At 42.4% G+C, this 22,949-nt stretch overlaps 1 protein-coding gene across 1 annotated transcript; it reads right to left on the bottom strand.

Moving 5' to 3' along the window:
- Positions 1–343: 343 nt before the first annotated feature.
- Positions 344–1,456, bottom strand: LOC307019905 (general transcription factor II-I repeat domain-containing protein 2-like; the record flags this gene model as incomplete). The annotated part of the gene is made up of 1 exon (XM_079651005.1): positions 344–1,456. The coding sequence occupies one exon, from the start codon at positions 1,454–1,456 to the stop codon at positions 344–346; it is 1,113 nt and encodes a 370-aa protein (XP_079507131.1).
- Positions 1,457–22,949: the final 21,493 nt, after the last annotated feature.

Raw genomic sequence — 22,949 nt, 5'->3', positions numbered from 1 at the left:
TCACATCTTTCTATGTATGGGTTTTAATTTTTTTTACAAAAAGGGTTGGCAGCTCATTCTCAAAACTGCAGCCTCAGATTGCTTCTTTGTCAGGATGGGGACCCCCTTCACAGCCCTGTATAAAGAGGGAAAAATAACAGGACAAGGGAAAGGGTAGGCTTTATTTAACCTAGTTATGCAAATAATTTATTGCGGTTGTTTATTTATTTATTGCATCAGCTAACGTTTTTTAGAAAAATGTTATCAACTTTAATTGACTGAATTTATTAAGTAATTGGGCTTTTGAACACATGAATACTGTGTAATATATTTTAACTCACCTACAATGGGAACAGCGTTGCACTTAATGGGAGCAGTGATGCTGCGCTCTGGACTGAAGGATGGCTGGCAGGTCAGGAGTAAGTTTGGTGGTTGAGATGCGAAGGACATCACAGAGATGGCTGTCGGTCATTTTGGTTCTCAATCTGCTTTTGTTCAGAGTTAACAGAGAAAATGTTTGCTCGCATATGTATGTTGTGCCAAACAGACTCGTCATTCTTTTTGCGTGGCGTCGCATCAGAGGAAACTTGGCCTTTTCCAAGCTCTGGTAGAAGTCGGGTAGGGAGAGGAGCTGATGTTGATTCTTCAGAGAATCATCACACTGCATTTCGATGAGTTCTAATTGCAGACTCTCTTCCACTTCTTCTGCATCCATCAGGAAGGGAGTTGAGAACAGCTTGATTTCTTTCTCAATGACAGAAAAATCTTGGAAGCGCTGATTGAATTCTGTCATAAGAGTTGTGATCACAGACACATATTTCCCCTTTTTAGCAGAGAGGTCGGCCTTTGGATGAGCACATTTGATTTCGGACAGCGTAGGGAAGTGCGCAAGGTTGAAGTTGCGTAGTTGTGTCTCAAAAAGACGAAGCTTCGCACAGAATGCTTTCATGTGTGCATAAAGTTGTGGTACAAGCTGGTCTTTGCCTTGTAGGCTCTTGTTCAGTGAGTTAAGATGACCAGTAAGATCAACTAGAAAGGCCAGGTCTGCCAACCATAGAGGATCACTCAGTTCATGAAGAGGTCGGTCCTTCTCTTTCAAAAACTGGTCAATTTCTGATCTCAGGGAATAAAACCGCTTCAGCACGGAGCCGCGACTAAGCCAGCGCACATCACAATGATAGAGTACGTCCCCGTATTCAGCATCGACATCAGATAGGAAAGCTTGAAATTCTCTGTGGTAGAGCCCTCGTGCTCGAATTATGTTGACAGTTTTCACAACTGTGGTCATCACATCGCCAAGCTGGACTGTCTTGGCACAGAGAGCTTCTTGGTGGATGATACAGTGCAATTTTACAGCCTCGCCTCCACTCTCTCGCACCTTGGCGCACACCATAGATGCCATTCCTTTGCGCTCGCCTGTCATAGCGGGAGCCCCGTCCGTTGCAACTCCACACAGCTTGTCCCATTTAAGTTGCATCTTGTTAATTGCACCTGACACGGCTTCAAAAATGTCCTTACCCGTTGTTGTGCCCTTTAGACTCCGAAGATCAAGCAGCTCCTCCGTAATGCAAAAGTTATCGTCAACTCCCCGCAAAAAAATTAACAGTTGTGCGGTGTCTGTGGCATCTGTGCTTTCATCACATGCAATCGAGTAAAAATCAAAAGCACAAGCTTTATGTGACACTTGATTTTGTATGTTAGCTGACAAGTCTTCGATTCGCCGCACAATTGTGTTTCTGGACATGCTCACGTTGTTGAATTCCTGCATCTTTTCCGGGTACATTATTCCAGCGACTTTAATGAGGCACTGTTTAACGAAGTCACCGTCTGAGAAAGCTTTCCCGTGGCGCGCTATGAGTTGAGCTACCTCATAGCTAGCTATTGTAGCATTTTCTTGTGTTTTGTTAGCACGGTAAAAGTACTGTTGTTGAGCCTGCAGGTTAGCTACCATTTGCTTGACTTTCTCCTCTCGCTCAGCAGCAGTGTAGGACGTGAAGGTCGGATGCTTGGTTTCGTAGTGTCGTCGTACATTGTACTCTTTCATCACTGCAACCGTTTCATTGCAAATCAAACAGACACATTTCCCCCTGACTTCTTTGAAGAAATATTCATTTTCCCACTTTGTTTGAAATTTTCTGCATTCACTTGCTATCTTGCGTTTCTTTGGTTCTGCCATTTTGTCGTCGCGGATTTTTTTTATTTGAAACTTTTTTTTGTGGAGAAGCTGCATTTGGACTCCAGCTAGTGAGTAGCTCCACCTACTGGTCAAACTAAGAACTACAATAAAGTCAAGTGCAAGTTTCATGTGTGGGCCACATTCTATTCTATTTTTATAATTTGCTGCGGGCCAATAACAAATGGATCCCGGGCCGCAGTTGGCCCGCGGGCCGTACTTTGGACACCCCTGCCCTAAATGTTTGAGCACCCTCTATGAAACGTCAAGCTACCCCACAGCACCCCCAAAATAAATCTCTGGCGCCGCCACTGAGCCTGATTATTCGTTTTGGGGGGGCCCGACTTTTTTTTTTCTCCAAAGGGGGGGCCTGACAGAAAAAGTTTGAGAACCACTGCGCTATAGTAACTCAATGAGAGAGTAATGTCAAATGACAGCACAATTGACCAATCATATCTTCCCTCTAAATGGGTGGGCTTTATTTTCGCGGACTTTATGACAAGTTCCGCCTGCTGTGAGGTCTATGGGGTCTATGCAAGTGGTACAGTGATGAGTCCTAAAACACGGAAGTAAGCTGCGCTCGGATTCCCTCGAGACAAAAGCAATGGGATTTCTCCATAGGGTTTTGGAAAATAGCTCGAAATAAGGTCTGTGGAAAACGAACCTGTTAGATAAATGCACGTTTTGTTCAGCCGGATAATATCCACATGTCTACCCTACTTTTGTTATTTTCGAATCATAAATCTAATCGATAGATTTATGATAGAGAGATTTATGATTAGCATAAATTTGTTCATGATGGCTCACTTCAGTGATAGTGATGACATCATTGCGAAATTATTAAAGTCCATGAAATGTCCAAAACAAACGTTATTCTGTGTTAATAAATCGCTTCATCACTTTCCACTGTTTCATTTGACATATCAACATCAATGATTCTTTCCATAAATACCCCCCAAATAACATGAAATGTGTGCCACTTTCCTGTGTTATTCCGCTCCGGTAGCGAAAAGCTTGCCAGCCATTAACCCAGCTGTGTGACGTCACACGTGGCAAACACCAGCCTCGTCTGGATTGTTTGTTTTGTATCCTTCCGCTATTTTCGCTCAACATATGTGTAACCGGACCTGGCTAAACTTTTTTTATCTAACAATTCATGATGGGGAAGCGATGTGTAGTTGTGAGCTGTGAATGTTTCCTGATTGCTATAAACATTGATCATGGGTGCTGGAAGATTGTGCACAAAACTCGGGTCAGAATTAAGTTACTACAGGTGTTATGCCAGCTTGAGCTAAATGTCACCAGAGTACAGTGAACTTGCCTAGTGACTGAAATATATAAAAGTTGAAGTGAAATAACTAAGGCCAAAAATGAATTACGTCTGAATATCTTTATTATTATTACTATATTATTTTTACCACTTTTAATTATTTGTGGGCTCGCACATATACCAAAATAGACTAATGTACACAGCAATAAAGATCAAATGTTACAAGTGAAAAATTAACAAAAGAACCCTTTTTTATTTATCAAACAGTAAATTAATACAATCTTACAAACTTGTGATTTGGAAAATGTTGTTATATTTACATGTTTATTTCGAAAAATAATATTGTAAATGATGTACTTTGTAAATTATTTATATCATGCGAAACCATTTTAACCAGTTCAGCTGCATGATTTATGTCAAATTACAGATTTGGCCATTGAAATCCCTGATAGCGGCCTCCCGGTTCAGGGTAAGTCTTCCGTATCTCGGTTACAGCACATGCAGGCAGCGGGACTCTGATTTTTGGGCCGAGTACACCCCAGCACCAACGTACAAACTGTCGATAAGCTGTATCTCGATACTTCCTAATGAAAAAAAAGTATACAGATTATAAATATATTTGGAGAAAAATAAAATGTTATGTAGTACTATTATGTAGCAATGGTTACAAATTGGCTTATAACATGATATTTGTATTTTACTTGTACAAAATAAATATGAGGTTGTACATGACTGCTTGACAGAATCATAGACCTCTTATATATTTCCTCACATGTGTAGTTGTGTCTTATCCCAAGCATACATTGAACTTGCATACACAGAAAAAATAAAAGCCAAGCTGTTTTTGACTGCTTGAAAGAGTTTAATGGTATCTTTAAAAGTGTACCATATCTGTAGCGACTAAAAGTATTATATGAAACACACACAAGCATTTTTGTGGAAAACGCGTACTTTCATGTAGAAATTGCTCAAGAGTACAGGAAGTATCTGCGTTTTGCCTTCCAGGGGATAGCCTACGAATACAACAGGCTGCCGTTCGGCTATTCCCTATCCCCACGCACATTCAGCAAATGTGTGGCCACAGCGCTTCAACCGCTGCGCGCACACAGCATGAGTTTTCTTTTACATAGATGACCTCATAGTCATGGCTGGGTCCCGGGAACAGGCAATGTTTTGCACAGCACGATTGATAGGGTTACTACATATGCCCCGCCTGCAGAGGTGGTTCTCCAGCCTGCGCTTGGATCCCAAGAGGCACAAGCGGCGGCTGGTGACCATCCCCCCCTCAGTCCCCGGATCACCTCCGGAGGGGGTCTCCACTGGGACGGGTGACCTCCTACATCACAGTGCAATCGGGGCGTTACCCATTCTCGGCCAATCTCTCCAGGCTTGGCTCCTGAGAGGGACAGCCTGAGACAGGGTGGATTGTCTGATAGCGTTATTCAGTCTATCCAGGCAGCTAGAGCTGGATCCACCACAGTCTGTTACAGGCCAAAGTGGCTGGATTCCAGCAATGTTGTGAGGAGCGGAGAATAGAGCCCCTATCTTGTGAGTTAGGCTCTATTTTATCCTTCTTACAGGTGTTAGTGGACAGAGGGCTTGCTCATTTCACAGTGGAAGTGTATGCAGCAGCCATCTCGTCCTGCCATGAGGGATTTGGCGGCAGGTCAGCCTTTAGTCATCCACTGATGTCGCAGTTTTTACAGGGGGTTAGGAGGCTGCGCCCAGTAGTGCACGTCTCCACCCCACGGTGGGACCTGCCCCTAGTGCTTGAGGCTCTGGCCTCGGAGCCATTTGAGCCTCTGGAGCTCTCCTCTCTGAAAGCATTGTTGTGGAAAACAGCTTTGCTTCTTACCTTAACGTCAGCCAAAAGGGTGTCCGAGTTAACTGCTCTGTCGGTGCGCCCGAGTTGTTTACTGATTCGGGGTGACCGGAGCGACGCGACACTCAGCCCGAACCCCTCCTTTGTGCCCAAAAACCTAAGGAGTGTGTTCAGGTCGAGGGCTATTCAGTTTTCAGAGCTGCAGGTGCTGATCTCTCTCTCTCACGTCCGGTTATACTTCACTCGCGTTTATGTCCAAATCCATCAGATCTAGCTAGCTCTAGCTAATGATATGGCTGCTGCCCCTCCCTACACGCAGATCACAAAGACTCAAACCTCATCTTATGCCCAAATGCGGCGCAAATGCGCTCCGCAGCCACTGCGAGGTTCCGGCTCTAACAGTTCATGAGCTTGCTCCCCCGCCCCCTGTCAACACTCGTGTCACATGAGTGGCCAGCCTAAACAACAATAAGCGCTGCTTGGCAACTGTGTGTGGCGGCAAAGTACATAGACATTTTGACAGGAGAGATTTAGTTTTGCCGGTATTCAACATATTTTACCAGTCATAGTCCGGTAATTATTTACACTCTAAGAAGAGTCCTACACAACAGACATCGTGTCAAAAAGGAGTAATGTGTGGAAATATTTCGACCAGGTTAGTGAGTGCGGTGTAGAGTGCAAACTATGCCAAATTAAACTTATATACATACTATACCTTGCTATACCCGCAACCTCCGTTCCAGCTGAGAGGGTCTTCTCTACAGCTGGCCTGATTGTGAATCGCCTCAGCACATGAAAGCTGTAGGCCTATAGCTGTCAAACTGTGATCACCAGTTCAATACATTTGACAAATTCGACTTGGTTTCTATACTTATTTGAACATGTATTTAGTTATTTCCAAAAGGTATTGAAAAACAAAATGTTTACCCCATTTATTTTTTTTATAGGATATGTACATTTCGGTTAACCGGTTAACCGTTTTGTGGAGGGTCGAATATAAATTTGCTTTCAAATTCCCATCTATATATTATATTAACACAGGCGGAGCCCTCTATTCAGGGCACTGTCTGTCCTATTCCGCTAGCTGAAGAGAGGTGTAGGATGATAGTCAGGAGGCGAAGCCTCCTTTTATACGGTGAGATGCGCGCGCATTCAGGTAGGCCCGCCCCAAGGCCGGCTACGTATATAGAAGTCTCAGTGGGAGAAAGCTCGCAGGATAAGGTAGTACCCATAGAGCCCAGTAGAGGGCTCCGCCTGTGTTAATATAACAAGGGTTACAATACGTAACCCAACATTATGCACAATGTTGATTATTCTCTCTGAACTAGCTAATACAGGGGTCTGGGGTAGAGTTCTTCCGAATTGACGTGGCAACTCTACCGTGAAGTCAGAACCTCTGACTCTTTGACTTGTTTTGTGAATTCTCCGGCCGAAGCTCCAAATAAACCATCAGTGTTTGCCATCAAAGCTCCAGCTCTCCCTGTGTCTCCTTTTGAGTCGGTGACTCCTCCTGCATTGCTAAACAGAAGTTTCCCCCACACAGGTTACAGATGTAGCACCTCATTTTGGACGCCCCTACCCATGTGGGTCCGTGATCTGCACGGGGTGGGCCCTTGCCGATTGGAAAACCCCCCACATGACTTGATACGCCCCTTTGATAAATACATTTAATCATAATGAAACAAGCTGCAATGGATCATGGATCCACCAGGGGGAGCAGTGATTATAAAGCTGCCACACTGATAGATCTACAGTAGAGGTATCTGATATAGTGGATATTTGTTAAGATCCATATGTCACGGATAGGATCATATTCTGTGCTAAATAAGAGACATGTAATCATTTACAAAACATCACCATGTTTTTATTTAACAAAATAATGTTGTTTAATCCACGTTGGCGTAAGTACAAAACCATCGCTATGTTTTTTCATCAGGAAATGCAGACCAGCTCATAAACAATTTTTAATCATCATCCTCACGATCATTTAATGCATCATATGTCACGGTTTGTGAAACAAGCAGGACCCAAATGCAGATATAAACTGAACTTCCTTTATTTCAAGGCTATGAGATATATGTACAATGACAAAAACAGAACACTCACCGCAGAACAAGTCAGGGAACAAGACGAACCGACCAAGACAGACAGACAACCCTGAACTTAAATACACACAAGACTCAATCACACAACAAGACACAGGTGAGGAGGGAGGAGAAAACACAGGGGCCCAGGTGAACATAATCAGACCATTAGACACACCAGGGAAACTAATGACAAGAGGAAAACACAGGGAAAAGGACCAGACAATAACCCAAAGGAAAACATGACATGGAAAACAGCAAAAACACCCAAACCTACAAAACTATAAACGTGACATAACATGAGAATTGTGACATAACCCCCCCCTCAAGGGACGGATTCCAGACGTCCCAAAAAAACAAAAATCCAGCAAGGTGGGTGGAGGGGTCTGGAGGACGGGTCTCGGCCGAACGGCCCGGGGGCAAGGCAGAGTTCAAAAAAGGGGAATTCGGGCGGACGGCCCGGGGGCAAGGCAGAGTTCAAAAAGGGGAATTCGGGCGGACGGCCCGGGGGCAAGGCAGAGTCCATGGAGGGAATCTCGGGCGGACGGCCCGTGGGCAAGGCAGAGTCCGAGGAGGGGTGAAGACCAGACAGCTCCGGAGGCCGGTCAGGAGCCGGTGTCGGCAAGATCCCCCATGGAAGAGGACACAGGACCGGCAGGACCCCCGGCAGGAGAGCAGTCGGCGGAATCCCCAACGCGACAGGACATGGAGTTGGCAGGACCCCCAGCGGAAGAGTAGTCGGCGGGACCTCCAAGGTGGCAAGACATTGAGTTGGCAGGACCCCCGGCAGAAGAGTAGTCTGCGGGACCTCCAGCGGTACAGGACATTCGGTTGGCAGGACCCTCGGCAGAAGAGCAGTCTGCGGGACCTCCAACGTGCCAAGACATGGAGTTGGCAGTTCCCCCGGCAGAAGAGTAGTCTGCGGGACCTCCAACGGCACAGGACATGGGGTTGGCAGGACCCTCAGCAGAAGAGCAGTCTGCGGGACCTCCAACGTGACAAGACATGGAGTTGGCAGGACCCCCGGCAGAAGAGTAGTCTGCGGGACCTCCAACGGCACAGGACATGGGGTTGGCAGGACCCTCGGCAGAAGAGCAGTCTGCGGGACCTCCAACGGCTCAGGACATGGGGTTGGCAGGACCCCCGGCAGAAGGGCAGTCTGCGGGACCTCCAACGACACTTGAGTGGGTTGGTTCGCCAACAGAACCCGGGGAGCTGGCGTCGGACGGACAGCCAACAGGAGACGAGGCGCTGGAGTCGGCCGGTATGCCGACAAGACACGGGGAGCTGGCGTTGGACGGACAGCCATAAGGACACGGACAGCTGGCGTCGGACGGACAGCCAACAGGAGACGAGGTAATGGAGTCGGCCGGTATGCCGACAAGACACAGGGAGCTGGCGTCCGACGGACAGCCATCAGGACACGGGGAGCTGGCGTCGGACGGACAGCCAACCGGAGACGAGGTGCTGGAGTCGGCCGGTATGCTGACAGGACATGGGGAGCTGGCGTCGGATGGACAGCCAACAGGAGACGAGGTGCTGGAGTCGGCCGGTACGCCGACAGGACTCGAGGAGCTGGCGTCGGCCGATGAGTCAGCAGGTGACGAGGAGCCGGAGTCGGGACCATGGTTACTGGAGCCGGCACTGAAGCCGGGACCATGGCTGTAAGGTCCGGTTCTGGAGCCGGAAACATGGCTGTAAGGTTTGGTTCTGGAGCCGGAAACATGGCTGTAAGGGCCGGCACTGGACCCGGAAACATGGCTGTAAGGTCCGGTTCTTGAGCCGGAAACATGGCTGTAAGGTCCGGTTCTGGAGCCGGAAACATGGCTGTAAGGTCCGGTTCTGGAGCCGGAACCATGGCTCTTGGGGCTTGAGCTGCTAGCTTGGCCTTGCGACTCCTCCTCTTAGCAGCCGCCTGAATACTCCGTGGACCTCCATAAGCCAGACGAGTTCCAGAATATGACTCCTGGACAGGAGCAGGAACTGGGGCAGAAGCACGGGTTGACTTCAGACGGAACCCACCAAGGCGTATGGTGCCAGGTTGGGAATTGGGAGACATGGAGCTAGCATGCCTGGGGCTAGCAGGCCGGGAATCACACACTGAGAGGAAGTCCAAAATCCAGCCAGGTAAGAATTTAACTAAACCTGGTTTCTCCATTGCCCTCTGGTGTGCCTCAGCCCGAACAGCCTCTCGCTGCTGACCCCTGGACGCTCCCAACCATCGACTAGAGCAGACAGCCAAAGCAACGGTTAACTCCAATATCTCCTGCTCGAAAGGATCTGCTGGGCCCATATTTCAGGTCAGTTCGTACTGTCACGGTTTGTGAAACAAGCAGGACCCAAATGCAGATATAAACTGAACTTCCTTTATTTCAAGGCTATGAGATATATGTACAATGACAAAAACAGAACACTCACCGCAGAACTAGTCAGGGAACAAGACGAACCGACCAAGACAGACAGACAACCCAGAACTTAAATACACACAAGACTCAATTACACAACAAGACACAGGTGAGGAGGGAGGAGAAAACACAGGGGCCCAGGTGAACATAATCAGACCATTAGACACACCAGGGAAACTAATGACAAGAGGAAAACACAGGGAAAAGGACCAGACAATAACCCAAAGGAAAACATGACATGGAAAACAGCAAAAACACCCAAACCTACAAAACTATAAACGTGACATAACATGAGAATCGTGACATCATATGTTCGCCGAATTGACATGAAAGCACTAATAAATGTAGTTTAATCCACGTGAGTTTACAACTACAAAAATGATCGTTTTGTTTTTATATCACATCCGACGGGAGGAAATGCAGTGCTCACGCCTCTCACTACCGATTTTGAATCCTATTTGAATCATCATCTTCACCACGATCATTTATGTTTATGTTCGCCGAATTGACATGAAAGCACTGAAAAATATGAATATACTGGAGTCAACTTCATTAAAACGTTATTAACTCAGTAATTCACTAAAAATAGGTTTATTTTTAATGAAGCCTTGTCATCTCACCATGGGCAAACGGGCTATAATATTATACTATTGTTAATAGTTTACTGTATTATTGGTGTTTAATATTACTGCTATAACAATCACACATTGAGTTCATTGTTGTGCAATGTTAAAATCAGACCGTTTAAAAAATATATAATCTGAATTAAACGGCAGCTCTCAGGTGATCAGCTGTGTGTTTACTATGAATGATGATAGTATGAAGGTAGATATGGTGCAAAATGCGAGAGCGTGTAAAACCTGATGTGAGCACATGCAGAATATAAATCTGAGTTTGTGTGCATACATTTACACTTGTATAAAATATCCACGTAACTGTGAACCAAATTTGAAGTCACAGAAGAAAAAAAAAAGTTGTGTAGCTTGTAGAAAAAAAATAAACTTAGTGATGAAATGTTCACATGCAGAAAAATACATATTTTTTAAATATATTTTCAATTACAACTGCAACTTGGTTATTACAACCTCTCAAATCAGTCATTACAACTTGACGAATCTGGTCTGTGGCAGCATAAATCGACAAATCGGCAAATACAAATACAATTTATTGAAATGTGAACCAAAAGTTAATCAAAAATGTTTTAAATAAAAAGCACATATGGATAGAAGGTGTAAACCTTTGGTCAATTTAGATTCTGAAGTTTTCGTTCAAAATAGAAAATAGCATGGATAGTTTACAAAGGCTTTAAAAACACAGCAGGAGTCCAAGACAATTATAAAACTTGTCATTATTTCAGTAAAGTTCAATTGGTTTTATTTTCATAAACGGTTATCAACCGTTAGTGCCAAAGCAGTAGGCTATAATATATTAATTACTGCTGTAGACTACAACCACTACTTGTTTAGCTAGCATAAACTAAACAAAGCTAGCGTTAGCTGGCTAACTGACGTTATTTTGCCGCTAAACTGCACAATATAAAACGGTGGTCTTCAAAGCGGATTGAAATCCTCAATCATAATAATAATATTCAAAGTAATACGGGGCAAGTAATGGGCAAAACTTACCGTTGATTGACGCGCCATGTCAGCGGACCAAGCCCCCAGGAAGTGCGCCTGAGTCTGATGAGAATATTCGTTGTGGCCAAACGGCGGTACTACACTTCCGTTTGGTTGCTGGTCCCAGAAACACCTTTTCCCATTGACTTACATTGGGAAAGAGTGGTCTGTCACTCGTTGGATAATTTTTTTTAAACTAAATAAACTACCCAGTATGAACGTTTGTATAGCCCTTATCAAAAACATTCGTTCCTCAAGTTGTAAAAATGTGCTAATAACGTTATTCTGAGAGTTATATCCCTCTGCATTATGAACGCGCATCTAACCCACGGGACCGCGCCGCCCGGCACGTTCATGTTACGTGTTCAGCAGGTTCAGCACTACATGCGTTTATCTTTACCCATGGATGCACAATAACAACGGACCCATATCGTCTCACTGCCATCCCACGGAGCTGTAATAATGGATATATTGCACATGTTTGCTGTAATTCATCATTTGTAAAATATTATACTACATGAGCTGTATGATTAAATCTTGTACCGTAAATGTTGTATTAAATAAAGTTTATATAACTTCTTATTGCACTAAGAAGCTTATTGCACTGTGTATATATATATATATATATTAATATATATATATGCAGTGCAATAATTATTTCATGCTAAATGAAGCTCTGTTGCTTGGATATCACTAGATCCTGTTACAGCGTAATATAAGTACATAACGATTGATGTGCACATTAGCATAATTACTATCTAGCCGCTAGCTGCTAACTGCCGCCTCGTTAATATCAAATCCATCATAAAAGCAAGCCATTACCATGCTGTCATGAACGTGCGGTGCTGTTACGTGTACGCAAGTTGACGTGCTTGATGTGAACGAGCATTTTGGTTAAAGTTGCGCATGCGCTATGAGCGCACATACGGGTACTTCTCAGGCATGCCGGGTAATCTGTGACGTTTCGCTCTCTGAAAAGTTGGGCCATTTTATCATCATGCGCCAATGAGCAACTCTCATAGGAATGAATGAGGCCCCGCCTCCACGCTGTATCCAGTTCTTATTATACATCCATGCAGCGGACTGGTAGCGACACGAACCGTTAGCCCCGCAGTCGAGCCTCGTAGTTCTGATAGCTCCGCCCCTTCGCTCCAACCCCCCTTCCTCCCCCCACATCTACAGGTGAAAATTACTTCTGCGATACATTTATCGCACGAAGTGTGGCAAAAGTCAAGTTGTAAAGACTGATTTGAGAGGTTGTAATAACCAAGTTGCAGTTGTAATTGAAAATATATTTAAAAAATATGTATTTTTCTGCAAGTGAACATTTCATCATCAAGTTCATTTTTTTTCTACAAGCTACAAAACTTTTTTTCTTCTGTGACCTCAAATTAGGTTCACAGCTACGTGGATATTTTTTACAAGTGTAAATGTATGCCCACAAACTAAGAGTTATTTTCTGCATATGTTCACATCAGGTTTTACACGCTCTCGCATTTTGCACCATATTTACCTTCATATTAAGGACCCGGCCACACGAGGACGATAACGGTAAAAGGCATACGCAAACGCAATCTCAAAAAAGGCTTCCGTCCACACGCAATAGACACCGGAAAGTTTCTGGCCGTTTGTCAATCGCGAGGATGCTTGCTTGGTAGCACATGTCTTCCGAGTCACTTGCTTCAGAAGCAAGAATCCTTCCTGGCATTCGGAAAACGAAGAGTGTAACAGGCTAGCAAGTGTGCAGGTGTGCGTCATATGAGAGGCCCCGCCTTACATTTTCCGCCACAGATTTGGGGAAATTGGTCCGTGCGCAAAGCATTGTGGGGATTTTAAGGATGCGAAGTCTACCCATGTGCAGCCTCGAAATTACCCCCAAACCAAGGACGCGGCCTCGGTGGAATTCCAAGTATGCTGGAAATTGGAACAGTCCTTCTGCGGCACTCGATGACGTAGCATCCTTGAAATATTGGCTTGGAAGCCAGTTTCCTTGAGATTGAGAAACGGCCTCTGTCCACACGAGACAGCTCCGTTTAGCTCCAACCGCTGGAGAAGCTAAAAGTACATATGCCGAGCCTGTACGTGGCGATGTAACTTCCTCCACAAAAGCTGCGAAGAAGCATCGTTGTCATGGTTGCCCTTCTGTTTATTCTCCGCAGTGGGGGCCGAGGGAACCGGGCAGAGTTTTTCGCCAGTCAACGTGTATTAAAGTTGAATACTTCCGGACAAAATTATAAAAGTGCCGGTCAAAGGTCTTCTTTGTTATTTATTGAGCTTTAAAACAAATGAATAACGACTCTATATAATATAATAACAAAATACACAAAGCCTCTCTTTTTCCTCCCTCTCTTCTGACAGTGTCAGTGTCTGTCTCATGCAGCAGCTGATCCAGTAAGGAGTGAACCGGCCGACAGTAAAAACAAACATATTTATAACTAGTTTGGGTAGTTTGAGAGGTAATTAAAATAGTTAAGGGTGATGACCTGACTAGAAGTGTGTGTTTTGCTCCGTTCACCGCTGCATCACAGCGGGAGGAGCTGCAGTTGAGCAGAGCTGCGTGTCTCCGTCCTGTCAGATTAGACGTTTATGTCCATATCGAGAGAAAGATAAATAATCTGAATTCAGTGTGTAGTTTACTTTGACCCGGGGGTGAGCAGCAGAGGTGGGGAGAGGCGGGGCTTTTGCCTCATCATTATCAGAAAATTATCGTATAGGGCGTACACATGGAGCCGTTGGACCCCCCAGAGCGTTGCGTATGCCGTTCTATCCACCTTGGGACCCGTTATCGTTACCATAGTCGTTTAGTGCCATATTCTGTCGTCCTAGTGTGGCCGAATGGTGTATATGACACAAAACGGTAACGGAAACGACCGTTATCGTCCTCGTGTGGCCGGGGCCTAAGTTAACTAGGTTTGCATATTTATGCAGTGATCTGTCTCTTCCTCTCTCCCGCAGACATTATGTATTGAAGTCAATGGAGAGAGAAAGATTATCTTTCGATTCCGTTTGAATTGCGCCACAAATTACACATATGATGTTTGTCAATTCAAAAGATAATTTTGCAAGTAAACATTTTTTTTTATCGTAAAACTGTGAAGTAACACTTTATTTTGTGTGAAACTGCTCAATGAACTACATCTCCCGTCTCGCACCACACACCAAGACGGCCGTCACTTTAGCACATTTCACTTCTTTCTTTCAGAATGAGGTGAAAAGTATTAAACTTTAAAATAATTGTTTAAGATTGACAAACATTGTGTAATTCGTGGCACAATTCAAACGGGATCGTGGCTTTATCCGACTTACATTTATGGCCCGGGACACACCAATTTATTTTTAAACAAGTTTAAATAAAACACTGGAGGGTTTCTTGCTCTGCCATGGTACAACAAGTGGGATTTATCTTGTAATACTATACTGTAGCATATCGTTTTTGATTCCCACTGTCACGGATATAATGATATTCTGCACACTAGGGCTGCACGATATTGAAAAAAACTGACATTGCGATATTCTTTTCCCCTGCGATATATATTGCAGTTTTTTTAACTATATTTAACCGGATGACGGATTTTAGTCACGGACGTCTGGATCTTAACTGGTTGACTCATCATACCTTAAGTCATGATCTAACATGTCATGATAATGCATGTTGCTTACTCTCAAATAAGGGGGTTCATCTGTGAATGAAGAAGAGTGGTGTCTTCATTATCACATTAGGGAATTAACATACGTGACCAAATAGGTAATTTAACTTTTTATTCCACAATTAAAACCTTTTTTGTGCAAATAGCAGCAAAGTAGTGGACATCTTTTAAACAACATTATAAAAATAAAATTAAGAACAGCTATACACCAGCTCCTTTATGCCATTTTGAACCTCTCATATGGTGTAACACCGGCAAAGGCATCTGAAATAGTTGTTTGCTCTGCATGCAGACTCAGAGCCTGCATGTCACTCCACTCAAGTACCCCTGACATGAGAGCCGCGCAAGTTTTCCTTTTGTAGCAAGCAGCAAAATAATTGTAACATGACGTGTTTGAGTTAATTTACCTACTTAATATCGAACGCCCTAAAAAAAAATACATATATATATCGCACGTCCCTGCAATGTGAATGTGAATATCCCGCATGCGCATATCGCGGTTATCGCCATGACACGGTATATCGTTCAGCCCTACTGCACACATTTATTTAGATATGTTTTATAATGTTTATTATAGCCTACATCAAGTAGTCCGCTGTATAGAAAACTGTAGTTTCCCCACAGCAGCAGACGCACATTCATGACGTCCGCTTGCGCATCATAAATACGTCTATAGTGTAAGTGCAGTCGGATTCTCAAAGCACTGCAGTCTCTTCTCCTAAATCCTTTTGAATTCTCGTATCCACTATTCCTTAACCCTGAAACGGTGTGACAAAGCTCTACCTTCCCCCCTCTATTAACAAGAGATAATAGCCTATGTTGCGGACTCTTTGTTTAAAACTAATTGCCCATCGGAATGTGTGGACGAAGTCTCCCAAGGGGGATGGGAAATGTCTTACATGCAGGGCAGCATTGCCGGTCTGAAAGGGTCTCTGGAAATATCAAACATTTAATTAAAGTTTTAAAAACAGTGACAGGTTAAAATCAGAGGTGGAAGAAGTATTCCGATTATTTACCTAGGTAAAAATATGTGTTAGAAGCAAATGTCCTGCATTAAAAATTGTCAATAGCCCAAGTGAAAAGTATTATCATCTGGAAGTAAAATGAATCATTATGTTATTAGTATTAAATACATATAATTTGTACAACTTATATTTAGAAATACTCCGTTGTAATTATTGATGCATAAATGTTTTCATCCATTCAATGTGGCATCTGCTATAATGGGGTTAATGTATGATATTACTTAATAATACAACACATTACTGTATAATACGTGATAATGTATGAGTTGATTTACTTCGATCTACTGTACTGTGTACACCACAACAATATTACAAAACATATACTGCATATTAAAGCAAACTATTCTCAAGGTAAAAGTATGAGCATGAAAAATAAACAAGTGTAAACGTTTACATTATTATTATGATTATTTAATATATAAAGACTATATATTATTGAATTATCAAATAAAGTATATCTAATCTTATTATCTTATAAGATTAGATATACTTTATTTGATCTAAAATATTGATATTTTTTCGTTATAGTGGCTAGTGTTGGGGAAATATTTTCCAAAGCCCATAACTTTGACCCAGTGTATCAGTTCATACTGTCCTGACTGAGCACACGCACCTTTAACCTTGGCTGCTTTGCTCTCAGTGTTTTGTCTCCCTGCTCCTGCCTGGTGGCGTCAGCTGATAGAGGTGTTAGGATTCTATCTTGTTATGCACAATGTTGATTATTCTCTCTGAACTAGCTAATACATGGGTCTGGGGTAGAGTTCTTCAGAATTGACGTGGCAACTCTACCGAGAAGTCAGAACCTCTGGCTCTTGGACTTGTTTTTTGAATTCTCCGGCCGAAGCTCCAAATAAACCCATCAGTGTTTGACATCAGAGCTCCAGCTCTCCCCGTGTCTCCTTCCTCCTTCCACTGCATTGCTACACAGAAGTTTCTCCCACAGCTAGCCTGTGAAAACCATAACAAATAAGTGATGAAATGCTCTTCAGCAAACACAACTGCAGAGCTGCAAACATTGCAAACAGACTAAGTTTTACTGTACATCAGGTACAGCCAATGTTTTGTCCCTATGTTCACCTAAAGCCAATTCAGACACCATGTCACAATTCCGTCTGATAAATGCTAAAGAAATGGAAGACATTATTCAACATTTGAAATCCTCCTCCTGTAGCCTCAATATTATTCCGACAGGATTTTTCAAAACTGTTTTTCCCTGCATGGCCTCAGATATACATATATATCAGAATATCAGTTTTAGTATTATTAGATCTCTCGCTGCCTTTGATACTGTTGACCACAACATATTGCTAGACCGTCTAGAAAACTGGGTGGGAGTTTCAGCAACAGCTCTAAATTGGTTTAGTACCTACTTAAAGGACAGAAAAAACTTGGTCTCAATAGACAACTACACATCAACTTTGACAAATATGTCATGCAGGGTTCCTCAAGGCTCCATCTTAGGACCTTTGCTTTTTAATATTTATATGCTACCTCTGGCTGAAATTATTAAAAAGAGCGATCTAAGCTATCACATCTATGCAGATGACACCCAGATTTATTTTAAAATAACACCAGGAGACTATTCTCCAATTAGAGCACTGAGCAAGTGCATTGAGCACATCACTGACTGGATGCCTCAGAATTTTCTCCAACTGAGCAAACAAAAAACAGAGATCATTGTTTTGGGAGCAAAGAAGGACCGATTCAAAGTAATCGCAGAGCTTCAGTCGACAGACTACAAAAACACTAATAAAGCCAGAAATCTAGGTGTAGTGATGGACTCAGACCTGAATTTCAAAAGTGACATTACAACAGTCATTAGTTCTGCTTATTATCACCTGAAGAATATATCGAGGATTAAAAAACTAATGTCACAACAGGAGCAAGCTTGTCCATGCTTTTATTTTCAATAGACTCAACTACTGCAATAGTGTATTCACAGGGCTGACAAAAAAATCCATCAGAAAACTGCAGCTGATTCAGAACGCCGCTGCACGTGTCCTCACTAACATTAAAAGAGTGGATCCCATCAGTCCGGTTCTGAAGTCTTTACACTGGCTTCCAGTCGGCCAAAGAGTTGATTTTAAAGTTCTATTGCTAGTTTTTGAATCATTACATGGTTTAGGACCAAAGTATATTGTTGAACTCCTAATTACGAGCCACCAAGGTGCCTCAGGTCTTCTGGGACGGGTCTGCTATCGGTTCCGAGAGTGAAAACAAAACATGGAGAGGCAGCATTTAGCTGTTATGCCCCGACACTCTGGAACAAACTACCCAAATCATGCACGTCTGCAGAAACGCTTACTATTTTTAAATCGAGACTAAAAACATATCTCTTTGCCGCTGCTTTTAATTGAGATGATAATATTCGAACTACAGTATGCCTTTAAACATGTATTGTATACCTGTGGTGTTTATTTTTTATTATTTTAGCTTTGTAATGCCTGTTGTAAAATGCCATATAATGTGTTTTTACATTTCTCGAAGTGCATTTAGAGAAATTAGATGTCCTTAAAAATGGCGCGTTGAAATTCATTTCCGGGTCACTACCGGAGAACCAAGGAGCCGAGGAGGGGACGTTTTTATTATAGTATTGAGAAACCTCTCTTGTAGGCCGAACACATATGGTACCTTCACCGGCAAACCCACACAAGTGCAAACCCCATGGGTGTAAAACAGCACAGAGGATCTTCAAAGTTCTCTATTTTTTTTTTAAATAAACCCCCTGGAAGGTTTTTTTTTTGCCATGAGACTTTACAATGCTCACTGCCTGCTGGAGGTTGCTGAAGCGAGTCTCCAACATCTATACAAATGGCTTTGAAAAAGTAATTTGCATCTAATATGGAAACATCTCAATTTTCTTCCTCCTTTCGTTATCATGATATAATGACAGTCATACAATTTTCCCTATGTGGTTCTTTTTGGATGTAGCTTAGCAACAATTTCTCAGCCACTCAAATGCAGCAATATGACTTCAGAGTTTATCGGGTTTATCTCATATACTGTATCTCTATAATTATTTCTCCGTTTTCTTTGTCACTGGTCAAACGTAGTGAACAATTGGTATTATTTCTTATTAATTACACTATGGACCTACTATACACACAGACTGTTTATTTATTTATTATTGCAAGTGCAAAAGTCAAATTGATTGTTTGTGCAGCTGGTACATTTGTGGGGAATCCAATTTTTGTTGGCTTCTTGTCAATGAACTGGGATTCACTGCCTGGAGTTTAATTTGAATAGGTAATATTAAATACTATTGCATTCTAAGTTAATCCAAGGATATATAATAATACAATATCATCTTTAAAATGTACTTTTATGTTGAGCAATACAAAATACTGTACTGTATATTAAACTCACAAGAAAAAGTATATAATATAACATCATTCAGGAGCTTGATTTAGGTTTTCTGTCATGGAAAGTACGTTTTTAAGTAATTCATTAGTATTATAAGCAAGATAGTAGATGAGTTTTGGAATTTGATAGTGACTTAACAACAAATGCAAGATTCACATGGATATTATAAAGAGATTTGACAGAGAATAGGAACTTTCTGTCCTCAATTTGGTCGCTCTGTAAAATGTAGCTGGTGAACTTTATCATTGTTATTCTGTAAATATTTTACATATGCAGCCTTAACTACGGTGGCCGACAGGTGCAAACGCACTACAACTGCCCAAAACATTTCCAATAGGAGAAACGCGCTAAAGCTTTAGAAACGATGCAAACATAAAAACACCAATCTGCCAAAACACATACAAATGAAGAAACATCAAATGCAGCAAATAAAAAAAAGCTGCAAGAAGCTCAAGAAACAACGGAAACTGTTTCGAGGGGGAACTAAAAGTGCTTGCTCAAATGTGGGGGTTATAAAAGTGGCCAACTGTCACTGTTGTTGGCAATTTACCTAACATCTACGTTTCTTGGGTTATTCAAAAAATGTGATCACATGATTCCTCCTGAAATTATTGCAGATCTGCTATAAGCTAGCTAGCTAATGTAGCCAACCTAGTCATTTCAAATATACTGAAAAACAACGTACGATGATGAAACAGATGAACTCTCAAAACTGAACTGTCAAATGTATGCATTTTCCATTTCAAATACCATCAATTGTCAAAGGATTGTGGAATTTTGCTCAGATTTCGTTCTTGATTTCTGCTGAGGAGACTGAGGTCTTTCGGGGTGCTCCTTCAGACCTTCTTTGACTCTGTTGTGGCATCAGCCATTTTCTATGGTGTGGCCTGCTGGGGAAGCAGCATCTCGGTTGCTGACGGGAAGAGACTGAACAGACTGGTAAGGAAGGCCAGCTCTGTCCTGGGGAGTCCTCTGGACACTGTGGAGGTGGTGGGAGACAGGAGAATGGCAGCCAAGCTGTCCTCCCTGCTTGACAATATGTCCCACCCCCTTCAGGAAACCCTGTCCTCACTGTGCAGCACCTTCAGCGACAGGCTGCTGCACCCCACCTGTCACACGGAGAGATACCGCAGGTCCTTCCTTCCTGCAGCGGTCAGACTATACAACCAGCACTGCCCCTAGTAGACCCTCCTACACGCACCACAACACAGACTATAACACCCCCTTGCTGCTAAATACAAACCAACTTTGTGCAATATGTGCTATATGTGCAATATATATGCCATTAATAACTGTGTAATGTATACCTGGCCACTAAATCAATCAATATATATATGCCATTAATAACTGTGTAATTTATACCTGGCTGCTAAACCCTTGTTACTGATACAAGGTATCTATCTTGTATTTTGTAGATTGTGTAACTTGCTGCTGTTAAATACCGTCAAACTATGTGCAATATGTGCTTTATGTGCAATATATACTTTATATACATATGCATCTTTAATAACTGTAATATATACCGGGCTGCTAAATCCTAAGAACTGCTACAGGATTTGATTTGTAGATTTGATTTGTTTTTTATCTGTATTTCTGAAAATTATGTAACTTTTTAATCTTTTTTTAGCATATTGTTTATTGTTTATTATATTATAACTTAGAACTTTTTTAGCATATTGTTGTGTTGTTTGTTTATTATATTATAACTTAGTACTTTTTTTTAACGCATTTCAGATATGCAACACTAAGCTGTCTGTGGCTCTTTCCTGCTGTAACGCTGCAAATTTCCCCTCTGTGGGACTAATAAAGGTATTCTGATTCTGATTCTGATTGATTCTTGGTCACTGTTAAAAGACAAATAGAAGTCCAGTTGGCCAATGCAGCTACAGCACAACCTGCAACTCCCCTGACCACAAGCAGAGGTAGGAGAAGTACTCAGATCATGCACTTAAGTAAAAGTAGAAATACCAGAGTGAAGGAATACTCTGTTACAAGTAAAATTCCTTCATTCAAAAGGTCACTTAAACGTGGGGTAGGTCATTTTGAAGAAACCAGCTCGAGTGCGCTATAATTTGAAAATACACAACCGGAAAAATCTGCCACTTCCTTACAGAGCCCCTCCTTCAACACACAGGAACGCGCACATAGCCAATGAGGGCACGAGATAAGTTTGTGCACAGATGGAAGGCTGACAGGCAGGTAGGCCATCCAGTTATCCAGCTTTTTACAGCGCCACGGCTTCCACAGATGAAATGTTTTTATTTATTGTCAAAGCATTTCATATATTCATTGCTATCGGGATGTTGAGAGCATTCCATGGAATATAACAAAAAGTGTTTCTGAAATAAATTACATACCCCACCTTTAAGTAATATTAGAAAAGTATGAGCAACTAACATACTTAAGGTACCAAATAAAAAGTACTCATTATGCCGATTGGTCCATTTCAGAATAATATGTATCATGTTTGGATTTATAATTATTGATGTATTGATGTGTTTATCAAAGTGAGTAAAGTTGCAACTATATGACTTTTTATATTGCAGGGTCTTGTACTTGACTGCAAGTACAAGTATCTCAACATTTTACTCAAGTACAGTACTAGAGTAAATGTACTTAGTTACTTCCCACCTCTGACCAAAAGCCACAGTTGCATAATGAACATCAAATGCAGGAAGATGTCCATTTAATAACCTTTAGGTGACTGAACTACCTTAAACATTTCCATCTGTTTGGTGTTATGTTATGTCAGCTGGTTTGTAATTGCCCAACTACTCAAGGAAATCATTAACCAATAGTTAAAAAAAAGGCTGTTTAGAATGACTGACAAGATTAGAAAATGTTCAGGATCCTTTAATCATTAAACGTTACTTTACTGGCTGCAAAAACATCACAATGTATGTTTTATAAAAACGAGTTGGCTGTATTTAATCTACCTCAAGCTATAGTATATTTTCCTGCAGGACGCAGCTTCCTCAAGTAGTAACAGTAAAAAGGGAGTAAAATGAATACCCTGCAGCCTTGCCCCTCGTGCATTTCGCTTTGTGGGCCCAAAACGTCTATTTTTACAAGTAAATAGTGAATGACTCGTTTTCCAACTAATATTCAAAGCATTTTATTAATACCCCGTATTTCCCTTCAAATATGATGCAACTTTAACTCTTTCTCTGAAATTGCCTTTGAGCAGGCAGAGATGTTTGCATTCAGGCCAGTTTTTCTGCAGCATGTGGTCAGGCCGTCAGCAATCCTTTGGTCCAATAAGGACCACTTTTTCTCTCTCCCTCCTCGATTCAGACCACAATCCCTCTCAGAGTCAGTTGTCTGCTTGGGTAATGGAAAATGAGTATTTCCTGCTTATTCTGGCTAATTCCTTTTCCATCCATGGCGGGCCATGGGGACAGTGGTTGCAAGCAGCTCCCTCTCCTCAACATGTCGTACACTGTTTACTACAGTGGCGAGCCGTGGCTTTTATACCTAGGCCCCCTTTTTTAATGTTTTCAAATATTATTTTTTAGAATATCTTAGGCCCTCACAGAGGGCCTAGAGGGCCCTGACGGCTCACCAC

The sequence above is a fragment of the Notothenia rossii genome, assembly GCF_949606895.1.
Source record: "Notothenia rossii genome assembly, chromosome: 9".
In the NCBI taxonomy this organism is placed as follows: domain Eukaryota; kingdom Metazoa; phylum Chordata; class Actinopteri; order Perciformes; family Nototheniidae; genus Notothenia; species Notothenia rossii.
This window is presented reverse-complemented; position numbering and strand designations above follow the sequence as displayed.